Here is a 26,306-nt window from a genome sequence, read left to right as displayed (position 1 = left end):
TATTTAATAAGAATTGATCTTGCTGCACGAGAGAGCATGTTGGCTTTGTAAGCAGTGAGCTTGGACTTGAATTTGTCGCATATAAAGTTGTATGTTGCCGATCTGTCTTTTGCTAGTAGAATGAGAAGGTGCCCCAAGTGTACGGTGCTGCTGTCAATGTGATATCCAGGTTAACTGGTTAATAACTGACAATAAGCGCATTCTGCTCGCAGCTTTGCATACAGCGCCCTGGAAGATAATCTGATTTCCCAGAATGACAATCCTGACTGACAGTAAACCCCCGTAATACCGCGAGAGATCCTGGGTCCCCGAACCACGCACGATGCCGCACGGTACTAACGGCGCGAGCAAAGCAAACCGCAGGGTCGCCGGAAACCGAGACAAGGGTACGACGTCTACACCACCACGACTACACCCCCCGGTACTACTACTGTGCCCGCGAAAAGCAACTCATGGCGAGACAGGCAATGGCAATGCCCTGGCCCTCGGCCCTCCCGCGCTCGTGCTGGAGGCGACAGCGCGGCACCTGGGCTCTGACGCTGCGTCGGAGCAGGGGGCAGTTACTGCCGCACCACCTCCTGCCTCTGGGTTCAGACTGGTTCAGAGCGCATGCGCGCGGTGGACAAATTTTACAGGCGTCAATCGCGGTGACGGACTCGAAGCAAATGTCAAATGCGTCCGTCCGGTCCGGTGATCGATCCCACTTCGTACCACGTCATATCGGGATAACCATTTGCAGAGCATGAGCTCGGTGATTACAGACATGGCCATGTAGTAAGTACTGTATTATGTAAGATGCGGTGCAAGAAATCTTAATGGATGGTGGCGTAACAAAAGGAACACGGCATTTCGCTGGCATTGCGTTACTAGTAAACTAAGCTAGCTTTATCAGGCACGAAAAGATTAAAGGTTGATCTAGGATGGTAGTAATGCTAGCTAGCGCATACTCGTACAGTGGCAGGGCAGGACCACGGAGGAACAAAGGGACCTTTCACGCCAAAGGATTCCACATCATACTAGGCAGTCTACCCGAACAAAAATTAACAAGTCGGGAAAGTTAGAAAATATCGCCGACCGTGGGGATCTTTCACCAAAGGATTCCAAAATGAACAAAATATCCTACTAGGCAGTGGTCCTGCCTGAACAAAAATGAACAGGTCGAAATAAAGAAAAAATCAAAAAAATTACAAGTCGCCGACCGTGGGGATCGAACCCACGGCCACGTGGTTAAAAGCCACGCGCTCTACCACTGAGCTAGGTCGGCGTGGTTGCCACTTGTCATGAAATAAGATTCAGTAAATGATATTGAAGTATCTGCTGGAAACAGCAGAAAGGCACAGGGAAGCAAGTGCGGAGGGAGATACGCTGATTTGCTGAGAAGTGTTCGGGGTTAAAAGGGTTTAAAAAAACCATAGTTAACGCCGACCGTGGGGATCGAACCCACGGCCACGTGGTTAAAAGCCACGCGCTCTACCACTGAGCTAGGTCGGCTTGCTTGCATTTGCCGGCCCAGAGATGCCATGGATCTGGAGAAGATGCGACAAGTGGTTGTGCTGGCTCAACGGATTCTTTGAGGCTAGTCATAGTGGGAGTAATTTAGGTAGTAACATAACGCATCTCGAGAATTTTTTGCTTATGTTGCAAGTAGTTAATGAAAAGTAGTAACATAATATGTTACTGTAACATAGCGCTTTTCAAGACAACATGAGTCTACAAGCTATTAAATGAGGCCACATATGACACTAGTATTATGTTACTTTGCACTATGAAGGTAGTAACTTAGACTACTGTCATGCATATGATACTAGTCTAAGTTACTCCCCACTATAACCAGCCTGAGCTGAGGACACTCTCGGGGAAAGTCTCATTTTTGTCTACGGCCGTGGCCGCAGCCAGCGACGGCGACAGACATATATCAATGTCGTAACTTCCGGCGTCGATGAGTTGCTCTGCCTATCTCCGCCTGAGACAACCCGAGAGAAGCCAAATACAAGATGATCGGACGGAGGCGACATTTTGATGTCGTTCCCCTCTCACGGGCATCATTTTTTAGCTTTATCCAGCCAGTGGGAACGAGGAGGACCGCGGGAGAGTGGTGCGTCAGGGACTCAGGGTGGTGAGGATGATGAGGGTGGTCGTGGCGGCGGCCGGTGGAAGATGATGGTGAAGGCGTCATGGCTTATGTGGCAACGACGATGGGAAGAGAGATGACACGGTCACGACATGATTATGGTAGTCGTCTCTTCTCTAGTGTATCCTTAGGTCCTTCTCGACTACAAAGTCATAGCTACGATAACGGGTCCGGGTGGCAAGATGACAAGTGGTACGTGATTTGTTCAGTGATTTCTGATTTTCCGCAGCATCAGCCCTGCATAGTTCTCCTTCGCAGCACTTCGTCAAAATCGGAATTGTGTCACCCCTGTCGCGGGTGGCTGAGTGATTGGCATTGATCTCCATGTGGCTTCGCACTTCCTCTACGGATTGGGTTGCGTCGGTGGTCGTCTGCTGGGAAGGCGGAGTCGCTCGCTCCCTCAGAGAGAAGGGAAGACGATGATGGTTCTCAAGGAGAATCAACGATGATGACGTCAACGTGCTACCTCGATGAGCCTTTCTTTACAGTGGTGCATGTGGGGTATCTTGTCCCTGCTGCTCAGCAGGTCGTGGCGGTTTTTGACCGATTTTTCGTTAGTTAACTGGTTTCCAGCCTGATCAGCATCAAAGTAGAATCGCGTACTCCTCCCCGTAAACTAATATAAAAGCGTTTAAATCACACGCTTGAAATGACTTAAGTCCACCAGAGAGTCGCCGGCCCTAACCCTAGGCGCCGCCTCCTCTTCCCTACCCTTGCTGCCGTCGCCGGCGGCCGTCGGCTGGCCGGTGGCGGCCGCGGGGCCACTCCTGCCCACTCCCCTCCGTTCTTTCTAGTCCTCGTGATGCCCCTGCTCCTGTGTGGTGGTTGTCGCAGGCTAGTGGTCGTGACGTAGCTACAGTGGCGGATAAACAAATCTGGAAGCCTGCGCGTGTGGGGTGTTAGCGTGATCCATGCATCAGCATTCCATCTTGTTGCAGTAACCATGGGCTGTATCTGCTTGGTGCGCATGAGGAGGACCGGCGGCGCGTTGTATGACTGCAGATCATGGCGTCCCTGTTATGGATCTGGCATGCTGCGTTGGCCTGCATGAAGTTCTGGTGGTACCATCCTTGCGGCTGCGCTCTCTCGCGCGTGCTAGCCTTGGCGCTTTGTGGCAGCTGGGGGTTCCGGTGGCGATCCACTTGGTTATGGGCATCCGTGCCCTGCGGATTGTCGTGGCCACCTGATGATCTTTGTTAGTGTTTATCTCTTTGGATCTGATGGTTGCCGCCGGTGACTCGAACCGGCGAGCTGGCGGGATGCAGCCAAAAGCTCCCTTTACGGGGTTTGGCGGCTCTCGCTCCGACCAGTCTGCCTTTGGCGATGAGATGCAATCTATGGACGGTGACTTGACGCAAAAGATATGGTTGTGCAGTGGCGGCGTCAACGGGATTTTAAGCCCAGCGCATGTAGCTGCTGGGATCGTGGAAAAGTGATGGCAACACACATGATTGACTTAGATCTGGTGGTGCTTCTCGAGTATCCAGTCTTGAGTTTTGGGGTGAAAACCCTAGGTTTGACCTAAGTTGGTTATTCCTGGCAATGACGACGTTTTTGCATCGTTACCTTGTTGAAGGCATTGCTCATATATGCTCAGACTTGTTTTTCATGATGAAAACCTAGATTCTGGCCTCTCATTGTTGGATCCGGCGACGGCAACGTTGGTGCGTCATTTCCTTTCTGAAGGCGTTGCTGTTGAAGAACTTTTTTGTCCTTGTGGTGTCAAAAGATGGATGATGCGGATATGATCATTGTCGTAGTTTGTCGATCGTTGTTCTGATCGCTTTGGCTTTTTTCGCTTAGGCATAGCTTTGGTCTTGTATGATTTTGCTATTTCTCAGCGTGTGTTTTTTGTGCGCGTGTGTTGGTGTTGGCTATGTGCATCCTAGCTATGCAAAGGCCGGATGTGTGCTCATCATGCTTTATATCTACTTGATGCTTCATTTTGAGTTAATAAAATCCATCTTTTATCAAAAAAATTACTACTTTAGTTATCTAAACGCGCTCTTATATTAGTTTACAGTGGTAGTACTCCACACTTGTCCTGGAAAACACCACGAGGCACAGGCAAGCAAGTGCATGCCAACGCTGATTCATTCGTCTTCTGGGATAAACTAGGACAGGGCCCAGCGTCCTGAAGTGTTCGATCCTGATCCCGCCGCTGCTTCACATGCACACCAACCAACCAGCGGATATGCAAGGGGAAAGGAGGAATAGGAAACAAGAGGAAAGGAGGCCAAAGTGGAGCATCGTTTCTACTTTCTACTACGTACTGTAGGTGGGAAGGAAGAAGATACTGGCCGGCAATGGAAAGCCTGATTCTAAGGGATGATAAGCCATCATTAACCCCCATAGCCGTCGCATTTTATACTACCTGAATGATGGTGTTAGGAAGCCTTTTAGGCCATAGCACCACTACTACTACTCTATGGAACAACCATGATGAACGGCTTCAAAAGATAATTTTGGCGTGTGCAGTAGTACATGTCCCCACCCGGCAACAGCCACACAGCTGCTGGCAAAGAATAGATGAGATGTTTCACCATGCAATTGTTGCCTATGTTTCAGAAGAAATGGATAACAAAGCAGCAGCCCGCTGATCCGCAAACAGTATAACAAATTGGAACAGCAAAAACTTTGGAACAAGCCAGGAGTTTTGCTTCCCTTCGTTGCACCCCCTTAAAAAGTTTATACAGATCTTAAAGTTAACTTAAAAAGACCACCGCCATGTTAGCCTGCAGATCAAACGTATTGAATAGATTGATTTGGGTACAAAAGACCATGTCACCCTTTTTTTATCAAAGGGGTAAATTCTAATCTGCGTCGAAATCTGTAGACTTTTCTAGGAGGGGGTGTGCCGAAGCAGAGTTCGTCAGGTAAATAATAGTCTTGCAACCTTCACATTTACGACGAACGACCAGTTCAGGACAAGAGTGGCGAAATACATAGGAGTCATCAAACACAGCAGTAGCTCTCGCACTGCTTGCCAACCATTTACACGGATGGAAATAACACGCGTACAACAACGTGGGCACAACAAAATATAGAGCATAAGTCTCTAGGAGATATCGCAAATCTTAAACAGTAGAGTAACGGGTGGTTTTACTTGCGGGGTAGGAAAACCATGCAGTAGTACAGACGATATGTGCGACCTCGTCTTCAAACTGTGGGCAGCGACCGTTTTAGTTCTTATTCTTGGACTTAACCCCTGCCCTTGTAACTCCTGGAAAAAGAACAGATACAGTCAGTTTGGACATCATACTGTCAAGGTAGAATTATGAAATGTACTTGACGTAGGATGGTGCAGGTTACCCAAGTGAACTTAAAACCTTACATTGTTGGACAAACATTCCAAAGTAGCAAAACAAAAGCATAGATAGAGACCAGGAATGGGTTATATCCAAACACAACATTCTGTTCTTCAAATGGCATTACGGAAACAATTGTCATTCTCCAAACTCTAGAGACCAGGAATGGGTTATATCCAAACACTTCCAAAACTCACAAGGCTTTCTTACTCGTCTAGAGTAGAATTGGGAGTATATTCTAATTAAAAGGAATAAAAGCAAACTAACACTCAATTTAATGCTGGGACCGTAAAGATATTTAAGCTCCAACTTCTAAACAAGCTTTCAAGTACAATGACTTTTTTCAAGAGTAAACCGCTTTCCCGCTTAAGTGCAGTTCAAATAATTAAGCAAGCCTGAGAAACAGCTTGAGCAGTAAAGCAGTAACACGTGCAGACAAATGGTTAAATAAAATAACTGCAGAAGCACGGCATGGCATCAGTGAAATTAAAACAAAAATGTATTACTGAACGGAGCACTATTGGACATACCAAGTCCAATCACATCTGCACTTTTCATGACCCTGATCCTCCGGCAAGACTCGGTGAACATCCTGCAATTACAAATAAGAAGCAATCACTTGATAAGCTCATAGGGGAGGTATCAGGTATGCATCAGATATTCATGGTTTTCTTGACAACGGAATTGTAACAATTAACGTGCCACAAGAACAACTACAGTGAGTTAGTGACTGCATTAGAACCCTTTCACTTGTTCAGACATGAGATGCTACATGCAGCAATAGAACACCAGGACCATAGAATTTAGAGCAACTACAACATAATAAGAAGATAACCAAGTAGCTAGTACTAGGCTACTAGGTCCGTTCCTTTTTACTGGTTCTTTTGGCGTCAATGCTATCTCCAATAAATTGCTTAGACCACTGTTTTTCCTAATAGCAAAGCTTTTTAAAACTAATGGCACAATTTTAGGTGGAAAAAAATTAGTATATCTGTGTCAGAGTTTTAAGAGGATGACTGCATGCATTCTATAAAAAATTAGAACAGGTTAGATGGACTTAAGAGATACTCTAATCATGGCTGCTGTTGCTGTAGAGAACGAGTTCATTTTATCTGGGTGCATGTATGTATACACAGAAAACTAGTAAAAAACATTTATTTGGTACACTATCATTTTTTATCATCCTTTAAAAGTTATACTACAAAACTCAAACTATCATCCAGAGTTCTCATTTCTACGCTTGTTGTTATTCCAATTAGATCAGACAATGTACTTACTCCCATGGGACGTCACCAACCAGCATCCAGTCTCCATCCTTGTCTTCGTAAGTCATCACATATTCACCATCCTTTCTGTTCTCAGATGCACCATCCTTCCCTGGTACAGAATTAGACCCAGTACCACATGTAAGGTTAAAACTGCCGGACAAAGGACCACCTTACACTGAATTTCTCAAACAAAGCATTGTATGTTGGTAAATTTTATGTCCTAGATATACACCTTTCTGAAATTTACGTTCTTAAATTAGTAGGTTTGATGTCTGTCCTTGAAGCACAAAATGGGTATGAAGAGGTTATAGGGAAATTGCTGTTTATCAAAGGCTTATGAATAATTGAGTGATATTTAGTTATTTACAGACCCTTAGCGAATGCTAGCCTAAACATTAGGCATTTTATGACATAGTCCACTGCTAGTTGCTTCATCAAACAATATTAAACACAATAAAAGTTCCTTGAATTAGAAGAGAATATTTGCTCCACCGGTAATAATATATGCTGAAACTAGGTATCTAGCGAAACAAATATGCACACAAATAGCATGGCCAAATGTAGACGCGAAGCCTCGAAACTGGTTACACCACAATAACCAATTTAGCCGGCCCTGAAAAAGAGTCTTCTTCATCAATTTCATAAACCTGGAATTTGCTACTCCCTCCGATCCAAATTATTTGACGCAGCTTTAGTAAAGTGTACTAAAGCTGCGTCAATTAATTTGGATCGGAGGGAGTAGAACATTTCCAAACAGAGTAATTGGTTATTTCTTCAGCGAAATGAGATGTGTGCAACGATGCATTTCTTCTACCCCAATTCAAATTCAGGTGCAGATTAAAACATCAACAATTTGCCAAGGATCCAAGCAGCCTCACCGGTCCTGAAGCCAATGAACATTTTCCCTAGCCCCACAACCATGTCCTTGTAGTTCTTGTATGTCTTGAGGTCAACCTTCCTCAGGTAAGGCGCACCATCCATGCTGACCTTGACATACAGAAACTCTTGCCCCTGCTTCGTGTCAGAATCCTCCTTGCTGCTCTTCAGCTGGTTGGTGGTGGTTGCCATCGTGTTCTTGCGGTAGCTGCGTACTGGTGGCCATCCCACCACCTGAGTCCTGCGCATCGGCCATTCAGAGTAAGAACCGGCAATGGAGCCGACCCAGCATTTCGTTTGGCTCTATGAGGTTATGAACACGAGTTGAAAACAACCGGGTATGTTCAAACCAAACATACCCTGGAAAACAACTCAAAGCACTACAAACTTGGTAAACCTTGAAAGTAAAGGTAGACCCAAATTGACTAGTCCAATTCAAACCAGGTGCGCAAATTTGCAGATGTGAAGCCCTCCTTAGTTTCCCAATGAAATTTCAAAGAACAAAATCACACATCTAATAAAGTTAGAAAAAAGAGGAGGGGGGTATTGAAGTCTAATTTCACAGCAAAATTGTAAAAAGACTCTTCAGTGAATGAATCTCTACCCCTCCACGCTCCTGAAACTAATAGATCAAGCCGAGTGCAAACGCGCGCCCACAAACAGCAACGGAAGAACCGCAAAATGGGCCCTTCGGCACCAAATTTGCACCCAAAAAAGAGGGGTTTTCCGCCTCGACAGACGGAATTCCCTCAAATGCATGCAACGGCCACCAAATTACAGCTTTTCGGAGGTTCCAAGCAAACTAAATCACCGTCTCGTACTAACCCACCACATATTTTCCCAAATTTTTACGCATCACTTCATCCACCCATTCGCGCTCCAACCCACCGCATCCCGCAAAACTCGGCAGAACACCATGAAACAGTCAAATCCACAAAATTCGCAGGGGGAGTAGGCGCCTACTTGGCAGCAGGCTGCGGCGGGGCGGCGACCTTCTTGTCCTTCTCATCCCCGGACGCGTCCTTGCCTTTCCCGCCGGCGGAAGCCGGCGCAGGCGGCGCGACCTCGTCCGAAAACCCTCGCTTGGCGCCCTTGGCGGGCAGCAGCTCCAGTGTGGTGGTGGCGGTGACCGGGCGGCGGTCGGGCGACTCGCAGCCGGGAAGTCCGAGGCGGAGCTCGGTGCCTTTCAGGTCGTCGTCCGCGCGGCCGCCGGCGGCGGCCGAGAGGCCTATGTAGTCGAGCTCGAGAGGCGGCGACATGGGAAGCAGCAGGACATGAACTAGGGAGTAGCAGGAGGGGGAGGGGGAGGACGGTGGAGGGGAGGGGGGAGTGGAGCTGGTGGTTTGATTGCTATAGGAGGGAGGGGAGGGGAGGGGAGAGGAGAGACAGAGGGAGGCGAGCAAGTGTGGTGGTGCCGTGGTAGTGGCAGTGGTAGTAGCAGCAGGAACTAGACTAGAGACTGTAGACTGTAGCAGAGTGGGGTGTGGCTGTTTGATGCTTTTGATTGCCCATGGGATGTTTAATGCGTAAAAGAGCTCTGGGTGAATAGTAAATTTTAAAAATGAAAAAAAAACTTCAAAAAAATCTGTTTTTTTTTTATAAACTTCGACAAATGTTTTTGGCGCTTGCAAATTTTCATCCCGAAGATAACATTCGTGGAAGTCATGGCAAAAAAACAAAAATAACACTCATAATATGCTTTCGAAAATAGCATTTTTGGAATGACGAGTTTGTTTTTTACCATGTTAAATGTTATTCCGGAATGAAAATTTGCCTGAAGCCCACAACTACACCCTGCCTGAAACCCAGGTTGCACTTAACCTTCTCCATTGTACCCGAGCTCTCTTTTTTTTGCTTAAGAAAACCATTATTGAATCATAAGACCTAATCAGGTCACATAATTCGGCAACTGTCGAGTTCAACCCCAATCCCCAACAAATCCACACTAAAAGATCCATTGCTCACAGCGGCCCTGTTCGGCAGGGTCCACCGATTTCTCAATATTGTTAGCGGTACGACTAGATACTAAAGTCAATTTCTGCCTATTACCACCAATGAAAGTATCATGAGTAATCTACATATTCAGAGCTCCCTTTGGGTCCATAGCTGCTTGGGCATTCTCTTTCTCTCTACAAGTTTAGTTTGATAACTCGAGGTCATGTGTTGATGTTCACCATGAAACTATCTCGGCCTGCATACATATGTACTTCTCCTTCTCCTTCCTAATTCCTCCAAACCAGAACGTGGTGGTGATGGGTATCTTTGTGATCGTTGTATTGTTATTTTGCAGAGCTCCTCCGGGCATGTCACTGGTGCAGGTCATGCCTCATCTCCCTTTCACATTTATCCTCTAAATTTTGTCGCAAGTCCTTCTCTTTATTCTCCCCTATTTGTGCTTGCACATACTCGGGCTACTGACCTCATCCTACTTGACTCTGTACTCCCGCCAGTGCGGGTGGTACTAGAGGACATGAACTCTCGATACAGGTTATGCTTGGTTGGAAGGTCTCAGACAGTAGCATGCATGTGTCTCCCATGCTCGGTCTCACTCGATCTCGAGCTACCAAAATTGTTGTTGTTGCTAGACACCATCTTATTGGATTCACTCTTAAGCCCAAACATGTGTCCCTCAACCATTCTCCCACCAGGAGCTAGATTTCACAATGGCTAAAAACACCATCTACATGAATTAGCCGACCACATTCACAACAGAAGTGCGGAATCTTCTTGTATGAGAAATCAAACCAAGTACCAATTCGGTCTTCTGGTGAAGACATAAGGAAGAAATCCCTCACCGACGAATCATCTACATATATGTTGCATGGACACGGAGGTGCTTTCCTCATGCTAAACCATCTTTCTCCGCATCTAGTTTGATCACCTCCCCGAGACAATTTCCAAGGTCCTTTCCAAAAGTTTCCAAGCGTTTATCTAGTAGTAGGTCCGTGACTCAAACCCATGCTTCAACTATGTCAAAAACCATATCAGACAGCCTCGTATCCTCCTCATGATCCTTCAGCACTATAATGTTAAAGTCAGATTGCCATGGTCCATTAATTAACCAGTGTTTCCGTCTCCTTCACTGCCAAAGCGGACTACAAAGATGTTTCCGCTAATATCCTTAAATTGAGCCTCCATGTGGAGACCCCAAGCCTTCTACATCATTCTCCTGAGAGCATGAATGTTCATTGGTCTATTCCTATAGATTAAATAACTAGGCCTATATGAACTATCATACATCATATAATTGGATGGTTAGGAAAGTGGTTTTATCTTGGCTCACTTTGGATCAAGTTATGTTTGGTCTAGAAACATCTCAAAACTTGCCCAACATATCAAGAACTCCAATGAGACCATTCTTCTCCTGGACATGTTAGAACAATATATGCCTTTGAATACCAAGGAATGGAATGGAAGAGTTATCTTAAAGAGCCACATGAACAACTTGCTTAACTTTCAAAGCATATACCGTAAGCAAAGAGCCATAATTAGACGGGTGAAGTTTGGAGAAGGAAACATAAAAAAATTCCAGGCAAAAGAAACTATCAAGTACACAAATACCTAGATTGCCATGTTGAATGATGTACAACAAACTGAACACCTTGATCATAATGCAAAGGCTGCAATTCCATGGAGAGCCTATAAGAAGAGACTTGGTAGTACTTCTCCAACTTAAAAAATATTCAATCTCTCTAGCATGCTCTCATCAAATATTTCTTTGGAAGAGCTTGATGCACCATTCTCAAAAAATGGAAAATGATGAGGTTGTTAAACATCTTCCTACTGATAAAGCTCCTAGTCCAGATGGTTTCAATGGGGCATTTTTGAAAACTTGTTGGCATATCATTTGTCAAAACTTTTGCTAGCTCATTGAAGATTTTTATAATGAGAAAGTGAACCTTCCACCCACAAACAACTCTTTCATTACTTTGATTCCAAAGAAAGAGAATCCTCTAACACCTCATGATTTTAGGCCCATTTCTCTACTAAACAGCTCCATCAATATCATCACTGAGCTCCTGGCTAATAGGCTACAAAAAGTAATCCTCAAGCTTATTCATACAAATCAATAATGGATTTCTGAAGTCCAAGTCCATACCAGATTGTCTATCATGGGCATATGAGTACATTCACCAGTGCCAGCAGTCCAAGAAAGAAATACTAATCTTAAAACTTGGTTTTGCTAAAGCTTTTGATACGATTGAACATGACACTATATTACAAATTCTCTAGGCCACAGGCTTTAGCTCCAGATGGATTAACTGGATCAAATGATTTACACCACTGGATTGTCTTATGTCTCGTTGAATGGAGTGTCAGGGAAGCAATTCAAATGTGAAAGGGGAGTGAGGAATGAAGACCCCCTCTCACCACTCGTTTGTGTCCTATGAGCTGATCTACTTCACCCAGTTCTCAGTGAAGTAATGCATGCAAACATTATTCAAGCTCCTATCAACTCTCAGTCAAATCAAGATTACATAGTGATCCAGTTCGCCGATGAAATTCTGGTTCTCCCAGCCCAAGAAAAACAAATTGCACAAGTGAATAACCTGCTGTCGCATTTTGTGTGACGCCCGGATAATTAAGCTACAGTAAACCCTTCTAATGTTGCCACGTCATCACGATTACTGTTGCCAAACTCGTGATGATTCAAATCCCATTTGAATTCAAATTGAATTAAAGGCAAACAATAAAAGTTTTTCAAAATTTAAAACTAAAATGTTCGGGGTGAGCGAAATAAATCCTAAGTATTAAGGTGGAGTAACCAACATTTTTAAAAAGTATTTGGATGCGCTAAAATAAATAAAACAGCGACAGAAACAATAACTTAAATGCTTTTTCAATTAGTAAAGAATACAAGTTGCTTTACTTTTGTCCCAAACCTTTTGTGAGAACAATCAATTTTACAAATCTAATTTAGGAGTGGGTTTCATTTTTCTAAAACTATAAACTATTACACAAGTAAATGAAAACAATAAAGGGAAAATAAATAAAAGGAAAAATCAAAGCAAACAAAAAAAAGGGAAAAGCACCCCCACTGGGCTCCGGCCCAGCTGGCCTGCCCAACTGGGCCAAGGCCCACCCCCACTCCCTTATACCCACTCCCCCACTCGCCACCGACACCCACACCCCACTCCCGCGCAAAATATCCCCCATCTTCCCCCGACTGGATCGGGATCGAGGAGGGGAGCCGACCGCCGCTGCCGCCTGGAGAGCCACCTCGCCGGACGCTGTCACCTAAAGCCGCCCCCGACGCTCCCGAACCTCGTTGCCTTCTTCCCACCGTCGCTCGTCTCCGTCCTCCTCCTCGCCCCTCCTGTTGCCCCGAACTCTGCAACCTCCCGTGAGCCCCCTCTCCTCCTCTCCTCGCGTCGGTCGCCCACTCGTCGTCCCCGCGCTCACCTCGCAGTCGCACCCGCCTCTGCGTGGCCGCGCCCCGCCGCGGCTCCCGCATGCCCGCGCACGCCCTGTGCGCCACTTTGGCCATGGCCTCGCTCACCAGCGCCCGCACGCGCGCCGGCCGCCCTGGCCGCGCCCGCGCCCATGACCCCGCACCGGCTTCGCTCACTGCCGCTGGCCCCTGTCCCGCATCGCCACGGCGCTGCCGTCACCGCCGTCGCTCACCCCCGCTCTGCTGCTCCTTCCCCGTGTGCTGCGCCGCCGCCTCATCCCTGCCTCCCGCTGCTCGCCGCCCCTGCCGCTCATCACCACCGCCGCTGGCCACTCCGCCACGCGCCGCGCCACCCGCGCCACGCTGCCGCAGCCTGCAGCCCGCCCCTCGCGCGACCCCCGCCGCCTTCGGTTGGCCTCGCCGGAGCCATTTTCGGCCGGCCTCGCCGCAGCCCCGGGCGTGCGCGCGAACGAACAGGTGCTGGGCACCCGTTGCGCCCGTGCCCGCTAACGCCAGCGTCTGCTAAAGCCCCTATGGGCCTATGACAGAGGGGCCCCGCCCACAGAATGTTAAAAAAAGAAGAATAAGAATAAAGAAAAAAATAGAAATAAAATAAATAAACAAAACAATTAATTAACTAAATAATTAACTTAATTAATTCTGTTTAAATTAACTAATTAAGATTAATTAACCTAATAACTAGTTAACCTAATTAACTACTGTTAATTAGTCAAATGGGTCACTGACAGGTGGGACCCACCTGTCAGGTTGACCAGGTCAACTGCTGATGTCATGCTGACATCAGCAGACACTATTCTGGATAATGTTGAATTAAATAATTAAATAAATCCTAAAAATGATTTAAATCTTTTAAAATTAATATAAAATAAACCGTAGCTCGGATGGAAAAACTTTGTACATGAAAGTTGCTTAGAACGACAAGACGAATCCGGATACGCAACCTGTTCGTCCCCCATGCATCCCTAGCATAGTGAACACATAACTTTCCCCCCTCCATTTCGTCTGTCCGAAAACGCGAAACACCGGGGATATTTTCCCGGATGTTTCCCCCCTTCACCGGTACCACCTCATACCGCGTTAGGGCACACCTAACTTCACACTTTGTCATGTCATGCATCGTCATGCATCTGTTTGCTTAATATTTATTGTTTCTTCCCCCTCTTCTCTCGCTAGACACCGAGACCGACGCCGCTGCTACCCAGTACGACTACGGTGTTGACGACCCCTCTCTCTTGCCAGAGCAACCAGGCAAGCCCCCCCTTTGATCACCAGATATCGCCTACTCTTCTCTCTACTTCTTGCATTAGAGTAGTGTAGCATGTTACTGCTTTTCGTTAATCCTATCCTGATGCATAGCCTGTCCTTGCTACTACTGTTGCTACCTTTACCTGCAATCCTAATGCTTAGTATAGGATGCTAGTTTATCATCAGTGGCCCTACATTCTTGTCCATTTGCAATGCTATACTATCGGGCCGTGATCACTCGGGAGGTGATCACGGGTATATGCTATATACTTTATACATGATACATGTGATGACTAAAGTCGGGTTGGCTCGAGGAGTACCCGCGGTTGATTCACGAATTGGGGGCTGGAAGGACATACTTTCCTGACGACCCTCTGTGTGGATCTTTGTGGCGAAGCGACAGGGCAGGTAGAGACCACCTAGGAGAGAGGTGGGCCTGGCCTTGGTCGGCGTTCGCGATTATTTCAAGATAACACGTTTAACGAGATCTTGGTATTTGATCTAAGGCTGGCCATTGGCCTATACGCACTAACCATCTATGTAGGGATAGTTATGGGCACTCGATGTCGTGGTATCAGCCGAAGCCTTCGTGATGTCAGTGATTGAGCGGTGCGCGCCGGATTGGACCGTAAGCCTGCTCTTGTATTAAGGGGGCTAGTTCTGCTTCCGGCCGCATACGCAACGTGCAGGTGTGCAATGGGCGATGGGCCCAGACCCCTGCGCCATAGGATTTAGACCAGCGTGCTGACCTCTCTGTTGTGCCTAGGTAGGGCTGCGACGTGTTGATCTTCCGAGGCCGGGCATGACCCAGGAAAGTGTGTCCGGACAAAGGGGATCGAGCGTGTTGGGAAATGTGGTGCACCCCTGCAGGGAAGTTAATCTATTCGAATATCCGTGATCTTCGGTAACAGGACGACTTGGAGTTGTACCTTGACCTTATGAAAACTAGAACTGGTTACTTAATAAAACACACCCTTCCAAGTGCCAGATACAACCCGGTGATCGCTCTCTAACAGGGCGACAAGGAGAGGATCGTCGGGTAGGATTATGCTATGCGATGCTACTTGGTGAACTTACCATCTACTCTCTTCTACATGCTGCAAGATGGAGGTGGCCAGAAGCGTAGTCTTCGATAGGACTAGCTATCCCCCTCTTATTCCGGCATTCTGCAGTTCAGTCCACATATGATACCCTTATTCCCTTTGATACCAATGCATACATTTGTAGTGTAGCTCCTTGCTTGCGAGTACTTTGGATGAGTACTCACGGTTGCCTTGCTCCCCTTTTCCCCCTTCCTATACCCGATTGTTGCGACCAGACGATGGAGCCCAGGAGCCAGATGCCACCGTCGACGACGACTCCTACTACACTGGAGGTGCCTACTATTACGTGCAGCCCGCTGATGGCGACCAGGAGTAGTTTAGGAGGATCCCAGGCAGGAGGCCTGCGCCTCTTTTGATCTGTATCCCAGTTTGTGCTAGCCTTCTTAAGGCAAACTTGTTTAACTTATGTTTGTACTCAGATTTTGTTGCTTCCGCTGACTCGTCTATGATCGAGCTCTTGTATTCGAGCCCTCGAGGCCCATGGCTTGTAATATGATGCTTGTATGACTTATTTTATTTGTAGAGTTGTGTTGTGATATCTTCCCGTGAGTCCCTGATCTTGATCGCACACGTTTGCGTGTATGATTAGTGTACGATTAAATCGGGGGCGTCACATTTTGCTGCTCAAACTGGACTTCAGATTACTACAAAAAAACATGTTTTGGTGCCCCTCAATGTGGGAGAAGCAAATCTGAATAAGTTACTTGGATTCTTAGGGTGCAAGATGGGAACTTTTCCATTTACTTATCTTGATCTCCCACTGAGTGATCACATGCTTAAAAATGAAGACTTCACTCCCATTTGTCAAACAATTGAGAGAAGACTCTGTGGAGTCTCTACCATGCTAGGATATGATGGCAAGCTTCAACTCATCAAATCAGTTTTTGCAACCCTACTAATCTTCTTCACATGTACCATTGCTCTTCCTGCTGGAATCATTGAAAAGTTAAATAAACACATCATGCAATTTCTATGGAGGAAGTATGGACAAGAGATATCTGGCCCTGCTCTAATTACTTGGGATAAGGTCTCCCAACCAAAAAATCTTGGTGGTCTAGGGATCTTGGATCTGGCTGTTCATAACAAAGCATTGCTCATGAAAAATCTACACAAGTTCTTTAGCAGAGCAAATCTTCCCTGGTTCAACATGATTTGGGACCGCTACTACTCATTTGACTTGTCGGAAGAAGGAACGGTGGGTTCATGTCGGCGTTCTGGGACCGAGGGTACCCAGACTTGCCTGCCTGCGGCCCGTGGCGTGGCTCCATCAACGGCCCGGTATGGTCCAGCTTCAGCAACAACAACTCAGGACCCTCGCGATGGGCCAAGCCTCGCGAGGCGGACGACACCAAGACCTCCCTAGGGGCAGCCTCACTAGTCTGGCTCCCAAGGATCGAAGATATCTATGCAAGGGGCCCCTCGCGAGGTTCACGTGACGTGAGCCATGACGACCAAGGCCAGGCGGGCGCCAACGGGTGCAGTGTACCAGTTTCCTCTTTGGTGCTAAAGAGGCAAGCGCAGGCGCGGGGTCCCGAGGCATCAGGCAAAGGTTTCCATATCGGTGCAACAAGACCAAGACCAGTAGGACGGAGGTCATAGCGGAGCCCACAGCAGCGTCACCAGTAGAGCCTTTGGCAGGCGAAGACCACCTTTTGTCGGGATAGCTTGTACTAGTTGTCCCCTTCAAACTTGGCCGTTGTGGGATCCCTTCCTACCTAAACATTTGGGAAGAGGACCAATGCCACTATAAATAGGACTTAGCCACCACCATAGAGGGGGGTCGGATTCATTCCACCCTGACGAGTGCACCAGCTCATCTAGCTCAAGAACACCTCACCTCCGGAGGTTGTTCATCCCTTGTACTAGTTCATCCTCAGCCCCTCGAGGCAATCCACCCACACAGTGGAATAGGGTATTACACCGCAAGGTGGCCTGAACTAGTATAAACCTCCGTGTCTCTTGTTCTTTGGGTCCGTCAAGCTAGGCCGTGGAATCGTTGAGCGTGCGAGTCAGGGAGAGAGTGTTCTTCGTGCGCACCCCAGAGTTCGAACCTCACAAGGGTTTGCCGGAACCCGTAATCTGACATTTGGCGCGCCAGGTAGGGGTGCTCCGGAGCTCCGCCTCTCCGCTTGTTCCGCCGCTCCGCCCACTTCGTCTCTCCGTTCGGCTCTCATGGCGGGCGCTGCTACCTCTTGAGCTTGCGTTGGATTTCCCCGAAGAGGAAAGGATGATGCAGCAGAGTAGCGTAAGTATTTCCCTCAGTTTTTGAGAACCAAGGTATCAATCCAGTAGGAGGCTACGCTCAAGTCCCTCGTACCTACACAAAACGATAGCTACTCGCAACCAACGCGATTAGGGGTTGTCAATCCCTTCACGGTCACTTACGAGAGTGAGATCTGATAGATATAATATTTTTGGTATTTTTGGTATAAAGATGCAAAGTAAAAAGTAAAAGCAAAGTAAAAACAAAGCAAGATTAAAGTGATGGAGATTGGTATGATGAGAATAGACCCGGGGGCCATAGGTTTCACTAGTGGCTTCTCTCAAGAGCATAAGTATTCTACGGTGGGTGAACAAATTACTGTTGAGCAATTGACAGAATTGAGCATAGTTATGAGAATATCTAGGCATGATCATGTATATAGGCATCACGTCCGTGACAAGTAGACCGAAATGATTCTGCATCTACTACTATTACTCCACTCATCGACCGCTATCCAGCATGCATCTAGAGTATTAAGTTAAAAATAGAGTAACGCCTTAAGCAAGATGACATGATGCAGAGAGATAAATTCATGCAATATGAAATAAACCCCATCTTGTTATCCTCAATGACAATGATGCAATACGTGCCTTGCTGCCCCTTCTGTCACTGGGAAAGGACACCGCAAGATCGAACCCAAAGCTAAGCACTTCTCCCATGGCAAGAACTACCAATCTAGTTGGCCAAACCAAACGGATAATTCGAAGAGACTTGCAAAGATAACCAATCATAATAAAAGAATTCAGAGAAGATTCAAATATTATTCATAGATAGACTTGATCATAAACCCACAATTCATCGATCCCAACAAACACACCGCAAAAAGAAGATTACATCGAATAGATCTCCACAGGAGAGGGGGAGAACTTTGTATTGAGATTCAAAGAGAGAGAAGAAGCCATCTAGCTACTAACTATGGACCTGAAGGTCTGAGGTAAACTACTCACACTTCATCGGAGAGGCTATGATGATGTAGAAGCCCTCCGTGATGACGGCCCTCCTCCGGCGGAGCTCCGGAACAGGCCCCAAGATGGGATCTCGTGGATACAGAAAGTTGCGGTGGTGGAATTAGGTTTTTCGCTCCGTATCTGTTTGTTTGGGGGTACGTAGGTATATATAGGAGGAAGAAGTACGTCGGTGGAGCATCGAGGGGCCCACGAGGCAGGGGGCGCGCCCTAGGGGGGGCCGCCCCCACCCTCGTGACTGCCTCTTTTGTTCCTTGGCGTAGGGTCCAAGTCTCCTGGATCACGTTCGGTGAGAAAATCACGTTCCCGAAGGTTTTATTTTGTTTGGACTCCGGTTGATATTCCGTTTCTTCGAAGCACTAAAATAGGCAAAAAACAACAATTCTGGGCTGGGCCTCCGGTTAATAGGTTAGTCCCAAAAATAATATAAAAGTGGAAAATAAAGCCCAATATAGTCCAAAACAGTAGATAATATAGCATGGAGCAATCAAAAATTATAGATACGTTGGAGACGTATCAGGCGCCGCCCCACCAGCTGGATCGACGGGCGTGCGTAGAGGCACCATGGGCCTCCGGGCCTTCACCCCCACCTTACAAAAGGTGCAGTGGCCGCAGAAGTTCAAGCCGGATATGCCGCCTTGCTACGATGGCGCGGCGGATCCAGCAGCTTTCCTGCTGGTGTACGAGGAGGCCGTTCGGGAAGCGGGAGGCGATGACAAGGTCATGGCCAACTGGTTTCCCATGGCCCTAGCCGGCGTGCCGCGCGCCTGGCTGCTCATCCTGCTAGGATCCTCAATGGCCTCCTGGGAAGAGTTGTGCGGTCTCTTCGTCGCGCGCTTCGCAGCACCAGTGCCCCTCGCCGTTGCAGCCATCCTCGACGACTCGCAGGCACTGCCCTCAGATCGCGACGTCAAGCAGTTGTTCCGTCAAATGGGCCCCGCCTCTATACAGCAGGGACCTCCCCGGGATGGGCGGCGCCCAAGGCCGACCTCACCTTCAACTCGGGGGACCATCCGGCGACCACCACCGGCTCGGGCGCGCTCCCGATGCTTTGCACACCCATCATCTGCAACATGGCGGTAACCAAGACCCTCATCGACGGCGGGGCTAGCCTCAACGTGCTCTTCGTGGAAGCTTTCAGCTTGCTCCACATACCGCACGGCCGGCTCCGTCACACCAAGCCCTTCTCCGGAGTTGGCGGTGGTTCCACCAGCCCCCTAGGGCAGATCCGCCTCCCCGTCACCTTCGGCACCCGTGATAACTACTGCATTGAGCTTATCGACTTCGACATCGCTCGCATCGGCCTCCCGTACAACACCATCCTCGGGTACCCAGCCCTGGCTCAGTTCATGGCAGCAACTCACCCTGCATACAACCTCATGAAGATGCCGGGGAGCAACGGCGTCCTCACCGTGACTGGAGACACCAAGGAGGCCTTGACGGCCCTCAAGCTCGCCTTCAGGGCCGCGGTGGCGGCGCACCCCGCAAGTGAAGTAGCACTTGGGGCCCAGGGGGCTGCGCCGGCGAAGAAGAAGCAGTTATTCTCGCAAGATCGGGCCAACACGAAGCAAGCACTGCTCGACGATGATGGGGCCTCGGGAGCCACCTTCACCATAGGCGCCAACCTCAACCCGGACCAAGAAGAGGCACTGGTGAAATTCCTGCGCGCGAACAAGGAGGTATTCACCTGGGAGCCCAAGCGGCTGGTGGGGGTCCCAAGGGGAGTAATCGAGCACCACTTGAGGGTGTGCCCCAATGTGCGCCCAGTGAAGTAGAAGGCGCGACAACAGTCCACAGAGAAGTAGTCCTTCATCGTCCAGGAAACCCACAAGCTACAGGCGGCGGGTGTCATCCGCGAAGTCCGATACCCGGAGTGGCTGGCAAACCCCATCATCGTGCCCAAGAACGGCGGGAAGGAACGCATGTGCGTCGACTTCACCAACCTCAACAAGGCCTTCCCTTAGGACCCGTTCCCGCTTCCACGCATCGATCAGATCATCGACTCCACCGCCGAGTGCGACCTATTGTGTTTCCTAGATGCCTTCTCAGGTTACCACCAGATCAAGATGGCGGTGGAGGATGTAGAGAAGATGACATTATTAACCCCGTGCGGGGTGTACTGCTACACCTGCATGCCGTTTGGGCAGCGTAACGCTGGGGCGACCTTCCAGCGGCTGATGCACATCGCTCTAGGCCAACAGCTCCGGAGGAATGCTGAAGCCTACATCGACGACATTGTGGTAAAATCTCGGGAGGCTAGGACCCTCATTCAGGATCTGGAGGAGACTTTTGCCAGCCTGCGCAAGGTAGATCTGCGGCTCAACCTGGAAAAATGCGTGTTTGGCGTCCCCTCCGGCAAGCTGCTGGGTTTCCTCGTGTCGCACAGGGGATCGAGGCGAACCCAGAGAAGGTCAAAGCAATAGAAGACATGAGCCCGCCGCAGACTCTCAAGGAAATGCAAAAACTCGCGGGCTGCGTAACCTCACCTGGGCGCTTTGTCTCCAAGGTGGGGGAGCGCACCCTCCCGTTCTTCAAGCTGATGAAGAAGAAGGGCCCATTCGAGTAGACTTCGGAGGCCGACGTGGCATTTCAAGACCTCAAGAGATACCTAACCAGCCCACCGGTGATGGTGGTGCCTCGTTCTCTCGAGCCTCTGGTGCTTTACCTGACCGCCACACCTCATTTCGGTAGCGCAGCGTTGGTGGTCGTCCGGGAGGAGCGCCAGGTCAAGAGCCTGCCACCCGACGCCGTGCATCCGGTCAGGATGGTGCAGCACCAGGACGGCGCCCCTAAAGCCACAGCAGAGCCAGCAGATGATCGGGCACCACAAGACGGTGCTCCTGAGGCCGCGGTAGCCCCAATAGGCGACCAAACTCCAGAGGTCCCCCAGCCTTAGGGAGCACCCCAGCCTCAGGAGATCTCGGACTCCACCAACACTTCTGCCCTCGTCGAACACCTGGTGTACTTCGTCAACACGGTGTTGTGAGACGCGCGGGCACGCTACCCCATGCCGCAGAAGCTTCTGCTGGTGCTCCTCGTGGCCTCGCGCATGTTACGCCACTACTTTCAAGGCCACCCCATCAAGGTCATGTCAGCTTACGCGCTGGAGAGGGTACTTCGAAGCCCCAACGCAGCGGGGAGGGTCGCTGAGTGGAACATCGAGCCGCAGGCCTTCCAGCTGGAGTTCAGCACCACCAGGGTCATCAAGGGAGCCGCGCTCGCTGACTTTGTGGCGGAATGGACTGATGCTCTAGGGCCCGAAGCAGGCGAGGATCAGTCTCTCTCGCCGGGGAGCGAAGCACTAGACGATTGGGTCATATACTTCGATGGCGCCTTTGTGTGCCAGGGCGCGGGGGCTGGAGCTGTGCTCATTTCGCCCACCCAGGACAAGCTCTACTACGCAGTGCAGATCTGCTTCCAGCGGGGCGAGAAGGTCTCCAACAACATCACGGAAAACAAAGGGTTGATCACCGTCCTTAAGGCTGCGGTGGCCCTAGGTGTGAAGCGCCTCACCATCAAGGGCGACTCCCAACTCCTCGTCAACTTTTCCAACAAGGTGTATGAGCCGAAGAACGAGCACATGGAGGTGTACCTCGCGGAGGTACGCAAAATGGAGAAGCAACTCTTGGGCCTAGAACGGTAGCATGTGCCACGCGGCACAAACAAGGAAGCTGATGATATCACCAAGAGGGCATCAAGGCGTCAGCCCCAGGAGCCCGGTCAGGGAGTCCTGGACTAAGGGGTCCTCGGGCGTCTGACCTATTAGACATGGGTCGGACTGATGGGCTGTGAAGATACAAAGGCCGAAGACTCTACCCGTGTCCGGATGGGACTCTCCTTGGCGTGGAAGGCAAGCTTGGCGACCAAATACGAAGATTCCTTTCTTTGTAACCGACCTTATGTAACCCTAGATCCCTCCTGTGTCTATATAAACCGGAGGGCTAGGTCTGTAGATATATCCTCATAATCATAGTCAGACAGGCTAGACTTTTAGGGTTTAGCCATTACGATCTTGTGGTAGATTAACTCTTGTAACACTCATATTCATCAAGATCAATCAAGCAGGAAGTAGGGTATTACCTCCATAGAGAGGGCCCCAACCCGGGTAAACATTGTGTCCCCCGTCTCCTGTTACCATCGACCTTAGACGCACAGTTCGAGACCCCCTACCCGAGATCTGCCGGTTTTGACACCGACATTGGTGCTTTCATTGAGAGTTCCACTATGCTGTCATCAAAAGGTTTGATGGCTCCTTCAATCATCTACAACTACGCTGTCCAAGGGGAAGTCTTCCTCCCCGGACAGATCTTCGTGTTCGGCGGCTTTGCACTGCGGGCCAACTCGCTTGGCCATCTAGAGCAGGTCAAAAGCTACGCCCTTGGCCACCAGGTCAGATTTGGAAGCTTGAACTACGTCACGGATATCCGTGGAGACTTGATCTTCGACGGATTTGAGACCACGGCAGCCGCTCCCTGCCACCATGATGAACATGACGTAAATCTGTCATCGGTCCATACGCAGGAGATAGTACTTGTAGCTGCTCTGGCCCTAGATCTGGAGCAGATCATGCCATCCGAAGATGGGAAGCTCAACCCCGCCGCGGAAGCCGCAGACTCAGTGACGTTGGAGCCGCACACAAACTTAACTTCAAGTGACATCTATGTCACCGGAACCATGGACTCGTCTCCGGCTACAGGCTCCAAACCTTGTGCGTCCGTGCACGTCGAGCTTTATCAATCATCGATCGTCGAATTCAGCTCCGTGGACATCTTCCGACACTCTCCCTTGGGCGACGTGTTAAACTCATTAAGAGCACTATCCTTAGCGGGGGGCCCACAACCAAATTGTATCCGCTTTGAACCGGAGGCTGATGACGGAGAATTTCGCTTCCCACCCACCGCCCACTTCGTAGCCACTGTCGAAGACTTAACTGGCATGCTTGATTACGTCTCCGACGACATTGACTGTATGGATGAGGAGGCCGGAGAAGAAGAGGCTCAAAATACGCCGTTTACCAGACGCTGGACGGCCACTTCCTCGTATGATGTATACATGGTGGATGCACCAAAAGAGAATAGCGGCGATGACAAGGAAGATCAAGTTGAGGATAAACCTCCCGAGATACAATCATATCAACGGCGTCAGCGGTGCCGCTCTAAGTCACGCCGCAGCAAAGACAACAACACCGGCACAGGAGAAGATAACACTCCAGAAGGTGCCGAAGACAACGAAGACCCCGTTGATGCAACTGCTGAACAGGATGAACGGGAAGATGGGCCAGTTAGCCCTGGTAAACAGGCCACACACGAAGACTCGGAGGACAATAATTATGTTGCGCTCTCCGAGGATGAGGCGAGCCTCGGCAGCGAGGATTTTACCGTGCCTGAGGAACCTCAGGAGCAGGAGCGCTTTAAGCGCCGGCTAATAGCCACTGCAAGGAGCCTGAAAAAGAAACAACAACAGATTCAAGCTGACCAAGATCTGCTCAATGATAGATGGACTGATGTCCTAGCAGCCGAACAATATGGCCTCAAGTGCCCAGCCAAAATTTACCCAAAGCGCAAATTGCTACCTCAGTTCGATGACGAGGCGCCGGAGCCCATACCATCACCGCACAATGCGGCTAATCGACCACCATGCGGTCGGGACAAAGCGGCAACTCAAGCCGAACACCAGCCCACCCCACCTCACCGTAAAGGCAGAGACAACACAGCTTGTGGTCACACATATGACCTTCGACAGGACCTGAACAATAGAGCAGGACATACCAGATCGATCTACAAATCGCAAGGACGTGACGAAGGCTATCTATTCGGACGTGACAAACCCAGTCACACCCGGGCCGAAAACCGTAGACGGACTCCATCGGAACTACGTCACAATGTGGCCCAACTAGAGGCGCCGCACACCCTCTTTTCTTCACAGACGAAGTAACGGAGCACGAATTCCCAGAAGAGTTTAAACTCATGAATATCGAATCATATGATGGAACAACTGATCCCGTGGTATGGATTGAGGATTTCCTTCTCCATATCCACATGGCTCGCGGAGATGACCTTCATGCCATCAAATACCTCTCATTAAAACTCAAAGGTCCAGCTCGACACTGGTTAAACAGTCAGCCCGAAAACTCTATTGGCAGCTAGGAGGATTTGGAAGACGCCTTCCACGACAACTTCCAAGGTACATATGTCCGGGCACCAGACGCCGATAACTTAAGCCATATAGTTCAACAGCCCAGAGAGTTAGCCAGGAAGCTCTGGAGTAGGTTCTTAGTTAAAAATAACCAAATCGTCGACTGTCCGGACACGGAAGCCCTAGCGGCCTTCAAACACACATCCGGGACAAGTGGCTCGCCCGCCACATCGGTCAAGAAAAAACAAAATCCATGTCAGCCCTTACCGCTCTAATGACCCGCTTTTGCGCAGGAGAAGACAGCTGGCTCGCTCATAGAAGCAACAGCGCCAGTGATCCGGGAACTTCCGAAGTCCGAGATGGCAATGGAAAACCACGATGGAGCAAACACAAACGTCGTAATGATAAAGAAAGAATGCACGACACATCGGTCCATGCTGGATTCAGTGGATCCAAACCCGGTCAATGGAAAAAGCCATTCAAGGCAAACAAAGAAGGATCATCCAATTTAGACAAGATATTGGATCGGCCCAGCCAGATTCATGGCAACCCCGATAAACCAGCTAATCACACCAACAGAAGCTGTTGGGTCTTCAAGCAGGCCGACAAGCTCAACACCGAACACAAGGGGAAGAGGCCGCCTAGTGATAGCAATGACGAAGAAACTCACCAACCTAATACCGGGGTTCAGAAGCAATTTCCCCCTGAGGTAAAAATAGTGAACATGGTATACGTGACACACACCCCTACAGGGGAGCGTGAGAAGCACTCCCTCCAGATGGAGGATCATGCTATGTTTCCTTCAGTCGGAGTACAAAGTGGTCTTATTAAACCGCATACCTTGTCGGCCATTAAGCCGCCGGTCTCCATTCAGCAGAACCGACCAATTCTGGAGCTGGACTAGCAGTTCGTCTTCGAGGAGCGGCTCTTCAAGCCTTTAGCGGCCCCTCCGGCTACGGAGCCTATGCCACCTCAGGAGGAGCTCCTCCCGCCACCAACCTCAGGAGCTCCCGCCTGCGGCCTGACCTCAGGAGCGCGCCTGCTCCTCGCACTTGAACCCCAGGAGGGGTGCTGGACTGAAGAATTTGAGGTGTACATGCTGCAAGAGGCCCTGCCGGAGGAGGAGGACACGGAGCGCATAGCTCGGCAGGCTACAACTTACTACATCCGGGATGGTGAGCTATACCGAAAGCAACCGAATGATGTTTTCTTGCAATGCATCTCCAGGGAGCAGGGGAATGAACTATTAGCTGACATACACGGCGGAAACTGCAGGCATCATTTGTCGTCGCGCACCTTGGTGGGCAAGGCATTCCGTAGCGGATTCTACTAGCCCACGACACTCAGCGACGCAACCGAGCTGGTGAAATCCTGCGAGGCCTGCCAGTTCCATGCCAAGCAAATCCACCAGCCTGCTCAGGGCCTCCAGACCATCCCACTCTCGTGGTCGTTTGCGGTCTGGGGGCTGGATATCCTGGGTCCATTCCCTTGAGCACCTGGGGGCTACCGCTACCTTTACGTTGCCATTGACAAGTTCACCAAGTGGGCGAAGGTGGAAGCCGTCTGCACCATCCTAGCCGGCTCTGCCGTCAAGCTCAT

The 26,306-nt window shown here is 49.4% G+C and overlaps 1 protein-coding gene and 2 non-coding genes across 3 annotated transcripts; all 3 read right to left on the bottom strand.

Annotated features, from left to right (window-relative positions):
* Window positions 1-1,192: 1,192 nt before the first annotated feature.
* Window positions 1,193-1,264, bottom strand: TRNAK-UUU (transfer RNA lysine (anticodon UUU)). Its single transcript has one exon. It is a non-coding gene; the product is annotated as a tRNA-Lys (tRNA).
* Window positions 1,265-1,419: 155 nt separating this feature from the next.
* On the bottom strand, window positions 1,420-1,491 carry TRNAK-UUU (transfer RNA lysine (anticodon UUU)). Its single transcript has one exon. It is a non-coding gene; the product is annotated as a tRNA-Lys (tRNA).
* Window positions 1,492-5,003: 3,512 nt separating this feature from the next.
* On the bottom strand, window positions 5,004-8,994 carry LOC123060802 (auxin-responsive protein IAA3). The gene is made up of 5 exons (XM_044483644.1): window positions 8,547-8,994; window positions 7,586-7,824; window positions 6,717-6,816; window positions 5,970-6,031; window positions 5,004-5,354 (listed from the first exon to the last, which is right to left on the bottom strand). Exons 1-5 carry the CDS (start codon window positions 8,840-8,842, stop codon window positions 5,314-5,316), a joined length of 738 nt encoding a protein of 245 aa, XP_044339579.1. The 5' UTR covers window positions 8,843-8,994; the 3' UTR covers window positions 5,004-5,313.
* Between the last annotated feature and the right edge of the window lie 17,312 nt (window positions 8,995-26,306).

Source organism: Triticum aestivum, chromosome 3A, assembly GCF_018294505.1.
Source record: "Triticum aestivum cultivar Chinese Spring chromosome 3A, IWGSC CS RefSeq v2.1, whole genome shotgun sequence".
NCBI lineage: Eukaryota > Viridiplantae > Streptophyta > Magnoliopsida > Poales > Poaceae > Triticum > Triticum aestivum.
The sequence above is the reverse complement of the archived record's forward strand: the minus strand, read 5'-3'. Positions and strand labels throughout refer to the sequence as shown.

Excerpts from the sequence above, each read along its gene's own strand:
- LOC123060802 (XM_044483644.1), bottom strand. The coding sequence starts at position 8,842 with ATGTCGCCGCCTCTCGAGCTCGACTACATAGGCCTCTCGGCCGCCGCC. Across the intron at positions 7,825-8,546 it reads CCGCCGCAGCCTGCTGCCAA|GACTCAGGTGGTGGGATGGC; the intron begins GTAGGCGCCTAC and ends GCCGATGCGCAG. Across the intron at positions 6,032-6,716 it reads GTTGGTGACGTCCCATGGGA|GATGTTCACCGAGTCTTGCC; the intron begins GTAAGTACATTG and ends TTGTAATTGCAG.